General features: G+C 36.0%; 1 protein-coding gene across 1 annotated transcript; it reads left to right on the plus strand.

Annotated features, from left to right (window-relative positions):
- The first annotated feature begins 688 nt into the window (after positions 1-688).
- Positions 689-5088, plus strand: LOC139444746 (C-type lectin lectoxin-Lio3-like). Its single transcript, XM_071225680.1, has 3 exons — positions 689-1007; positions 3155-3325; positions 4862-5088. Exons 1-3 carry the CDS (start codon positions 689-691, stop codon positions 5086-5088), a joined length of 717 nt encoding a protein of 238 aa, XP_071081781.1.
- The last annotated feature ends 557 nt before the right edge of the window (positions 5089-5645 follow it).

Consider the following 5645-nt stretch of genomic DNA (forward strand, 5'->3'; position numbering starts at 1 on the left):
TTACATAAAAGACAACCAGCATTTTCTATAAATTCATAGTGTTTACAATTATTTACATACACATATCCTGAAAATACTTTAAGGCACAAAAGAAAACGTGCCCATGGATAGATATATGAAAAGCCTTATTTGTCCAATCACTGTAAACATACTTTGAGATATATTATAAAGATGAAACTTAGCAAAATTGATCATCAAGGTTGAAAATAAAGTATGAAATGTTCTTAAAGTGAAATACAACACTAGTCTCTGAGAAATGGCATCACAGGTCAGAATCTCCAAGAAAATGTAAAGACCAGTAACATTGGTTACATAAAAGATAACCAGCATTTTCTACAAATAAATAGTGTTTACAATAATTTACATACACATATCCTGAAATACTTTAAGGCACAAATCTAATATGATGGTGTTGATCAGAGAATGTAATTTAATACAAAACACATCATATTTCTCTCTGCATTGTCTCTAAGCTGCTCAGTGACCAAAAATGCTTCTTCCCCCTTTCCCTGATGTCAAAAGGTCGCCTCTAAAGTAGTAAAAAATGTCTCGTGACGAATTCTTTTCAGTGATGAAAAACATTTTATTTTTTCATGGCCTTACACAACTGCACTATAGAGACTGACGCTGAAGGCGTATCTCACATCAAGGACAGAACGCCATGTGCGTTTCCTTTAGAGCCAGAAAGATGTATAGTTCTGTGATGTACTGGTTTATATACACTCTAATTTCCTTCACTTTTATCAGTAAATCCTCCCAGACTGCACCAATCACGAAACGTAAATTTCTTTTTCGACATGCCCATTTCGATGGCAGACTTGTACAGAACTGGACGGATGTTCGTACTACATCCAGTGTGTGGGAATGCGCTGATATTTGCGCTGCAGATAGCAACTGTATCTCAGTATGCTTTATGCCGACGTCACAAGATCTAGAGTGCGTCATGTACGAGAGGATGGTTTCAACCACAGATGCCTTCACCCTATTCCCTTCTGCAACTGTGTTTGGTAAGTCTGCTGTACTTATATGTATATCTACTGTTCACAATTACGAAGGAGTATGTGGCTCGAGTCACATTACAGGGTAAGCAAGTTTGATTAAAGTAATTCAAATCCCAATTTGTCCCCTCGTCTTCTCAACTCTCACGATGTATGTTAAGCTCGCCTGTTACGACGTAAATTGTAATAAAAGGGTAGATTGTAATACTTGCAGCAAATTGTAATTATTTTGACGTAAATTGTAATAACAACGTAAATTGTAATAAAATTTGACGTAAATTGTAATAATGTCAACTTGCGGTAAAATGTAATTACTTTTTACGTAAATTGTAATAACCTTATAAGTTTAGTATCAAAGGCATTAAATGACTAGAACCTATCCTTGTCAGGGTTGGTACAGGGTTTATCGTACAATCGTCATGTGAGAACTTTTTCAAAACTTGATATATCGAACATTGTTGTATATATATAAACTCACTGGAGTGTTATTTCTGTAGGTTAAGTACGTGGTTATCAACACAAAAATATATGTTTGGGATGCTTTCCTTGCATTTAAAGTGTGTGAGCAGTAGTTGAAAAGAGCGATTCAGCATGGAACCAAATTTGGAATGGTGTAAAATAGTTGTTACATAGTTTAAGAAATATCATCTGAAGACATATATTGCAGTCTCAAATTTAGAAGTTTTAACTGAATTTCAGACAAAAAGTGATATGGGTAGGCAATTAGAACTAGGTAAAAAAATCGGAGCAAAATATAATTTCAAATTGACTTTTTGGTAAGTCACCAGTCATTTCATTGGAATTTTAAGAGAGTATGTTATTACAGTGCTTGATGTTAGCCCAAGTTACTTTAATCCTCTATGAGGTTATGTTTTCAGGGGATTATTGTACGTATATATTTCGTATCAAGGTTTCTTGGGGCAATCCACCAACGATTGTTGAGTTAAATGATCTTCAAGTACGTTTCAAGGTCAAAGAGAAAATTTACTTTAGTGACAAACATATTTTCATTATAAATTTTCAATTCCTTTCTATTTGGATACAAGCAGATATATTTCAGCAATTGATTGCAAGAATTTTATGATAATTCGTATACTCTTTGAAACTGTACAAGAGTTATCCGAAGATACCGGATGTTATTTGTGTATGCACAGGATCTGTCAACTCATTTGTTGCATTTGAATTCTTCGTCACAATAAAATGAATTATATAAATATAATTACATTCCCTCGTTTGTTTCAAGAAAAGGATCATGTACTCCTTATCAACTCGTATAGCGTTACCACTGCAAATCGACACTCTGGTTGACCAGCCTGTGTTTGTACCCTTTGTCATCACTCGTTCAGTCGTGTCGAACTGGTCAACGTACTGTTGAAGCAAGTCATGCAAAAAACGTCTTGAATAGCCTGATAAGAGTATTGAACAATATGTCACAATTAAGTTATTTGTCGAATATACGGTTGTGTAACCCATCATTTTGAACCCGAAGATGGATCTTTCAGTCATTTAAATTTATCAATGTTGACACCACCCTTTAATGACGATTGTACGATAAAGCCTATACCAACCATCCCTAACTTAACAGTTTTGTACGTTTGTCATCATACACAGTATTTCTTGAATTGTACATGTGAAACGCAAGCTCAACTGACAAAGATCATTTTTAGTCAATTGGCGTCTTGGACACTACGGCAGTAAGGTTATTACAATTCACGTAAGAATTTATTACATTTTACGGCAAGTAGAGACTATTACAATTTGCGTCAAATATTATTACAATTTACGTCAAAATTATTACAATTTGCTGCAAGTATTACAATTTACCTTTTTATTACTATTTACGTCGTAACATCGCCGTTAACGACAGAAAGGTCAGTCTTATCACATTTATTGCACCTCATCGACTTATAAGAAGAGGCTTGACTTGCCTTTATTATAAGGTTTCCTGTATGGTGCAACTGTTTAACCCATCACTGTTTGTATGTACCAGTGACTAAGCCAAACAAAGGCGCGTTCGGAGATCGAAATAACTGGCATATGATCTAATCATATATAGTACAATAATCTAATTTCTGTATTTGTGGATTAGGTAACCTCCTAAATGAAATTATGAATTTAAAAATTTACTAATAAGATACAATTTTGTACAATTTCAGCTCTCTGCCCAAGTGGATACAGTGGTGTGGGAAGACGATGCATCAAGGTTGTCACTCAGAAGATGAACATGGACTCCGCAAGAGCACACTGTAAAGATGACAATGCTGATTTGATTCACCTTGGGAGTCAGGCGAGGATTGATGAATTTCGGTACTTCATGGAGGCGAATGGTAAACAAACAATTAGTGCAAAATCGAAAGTTATTTAAATTTTACTTAAGTACATGAGTTTGAATACACTTCTTAGTTGATTATAGAGTTTTATGCCAAAAATTGCAATATTACTGCTACAGCGAATCTCCGATAGCCCTGCTCATCGTATTTCTGAAACAAAGTTATCTTGATGTTTATATCTGTAAACATCTCAAAATATGAAGGGATATTACTGCCTACCAAAGAAAAGTTATTCCGGAAATGTAGTAATCAAAACAATTTCACTTGAGAAAGTATTCTCCGCATTAAACAAGGTTTCAGTGTAAATTAAATAACCTGGTTATGGCCTGACAATCAAATAACCGCGTCTAGATCAAACAAAGCAATGGTTGATAACAAAAGTATCAAGCAATGCCGTCGGGATACTATAATGACACACCATCGACCACTGTGATCATACTTCCCAATCCTCACCATAATCACAAAGTCTTGTTTTCTAATACAGGGGAAGGTTGGGTATATTACAGTTTACCAGTTTTCTTGAATCAATAAAAGCTACAAAAATATTTCCATAATCATATGAAATCTCTACTACAAACAGATTCCGACTATATCATCCGCAGCTATTCATGAATCATTATCAAAACGTGATGATGCTTGGTGTTCTCGAAAAGGTACCACCGGTGGCAAAGGCAAGGCAATTGTTCATGTGAAACAAACAATTGATCTTTGATTTCTACATTTCACAACCTTTGAGATAGAATCAACCATGGTATATCTATTTAAGATTCAAAAGAGATTAATACAACACTTGCTTTCAAGTTATTTCATGAGGGTTCAAGGCCTCAGTACATCTTTCATAACGTTTTATGGCAGACATGTGGAGGATAAACATAAGTGACAAAAATGATGTCCGATACAATTCAGTATTTTGACTTATGCCATATGTTGCGGTGTTTTTTCAGGTGAACCATTGACCTGCCTTTACATGTTTTTGTGACGGGTGCCATGAACGGGACAGAACACTTTCATCCTTTTCGCGAGCATCTAGCATAGTCATAGTCATTCATGAAACATGCTTATAATTATTATCATATGATTTTGAGAATAGTTTTGAAGCTTTTATCTAGGAGGGAACGTTTGTTTTGAGCAGTAGTGTACATGTTTTTCACAGACTATTTATTCGTCAGACTCTTGCTTATTGCGGAGGGGTGTGGGTGTGGGGTGTGGGTGTGGGTGTGGGTGGGGTTGTGGGTATGCATGTGGGTGTGGGTGAGGGTGTGGTTGTGGTTGTGGGTGTGGGTGTGGGTGAGGGTGTTGGTGTGGGTGAGGGTGTAAGTGAGGTTGTGGGTGTGGGTGTGGGTGTTGGTGTGGGTGTGGGTGTGGGTGTGGGTGTCATTACTTCCCTTGTGTTTTTGTTGGTAGTATATGAAATATTAAAAGGGATGTTGAACCCAACTCACTCTCTTTCCTTAAAACCATATCATACTGTTTTTCACAAAATTTATGACTAAACAATTACTTAAAAACTCCTACTGACGTTGGTCATTCCAGGAGATGAACCGGACAATAGCCTCTACTGGTGTGGAGCGTCACGTGTCAATGGCCGGTGGCAGTGGATCAATGGAATGACATTCTCATCCAACTCAGATCTCTGGTGTCCCCATGAACCAAGTAATTTCTCTGAGGAGTGCACGGCCACAAGAGCCCCAGAGTTCATCTGCCTGTATGACTATCACTGTTACACTAAAAAAAAGTTTGTGTGCGAGATTCAGTTCTGACTTCTATCACGTTTTGTCGAGAACAACTTACTGATCAAATGACGCAGAAATATGTTACAAACATTGCATGACAATCAGGAGGTTCTGACTGAAAACATTAAGTCTAAGACTTTAGCCTTTAGGTAAACATATGTACCAGAATTATGAATTATGTTGCCTTATCGGTCAAAGCCGAATGTCGTTAACCTAAAATTTATATCACTAGGTAATCGTCTGGATTAGGCAATTACTGATTTTTGAAAATCAAATTTTTCTCAACAGAAATAATATACATGTACATGGCATAGCGAATACAGTAATTTGTTGTAACTGTCGTACAATGAAATGATGGTAATTTGATATGTCTAGCTTAAATTATTTGGAATAATGGTGTTTTAGTTTTTAGATCAGTCAAAAAGTAAATGTCACAGATAATCAAACTTCATGAATAGTTGAAGTTCGAGTTTGCTATGTATTTGACACTTTATACTTATCATTTCTCACTCGATGTGGTGTAATTAAGCTATGGTGTTTGACATCCTCGAATTGAAAATTTTTTTCACACAAAGAACTGTGTG

The sequence above is a fragment of the Haliotis cracherodii genome, unplaced genomic scaffold, assembly GCF_022045235.1.
Source record: "Haliotis cracherodii isolate W230 unplaced genomic scaffold, xgHalCrac1.p SCAF_6, whole genome shotgun sequence".
In the NCBI taxonomy this organism is placed as follows: Eukaryota; Metazoa; Mollusca; class Gastropoda; order Lepetellida; family Haliotidae; genus Haliotis; species Haliotis cracherodii.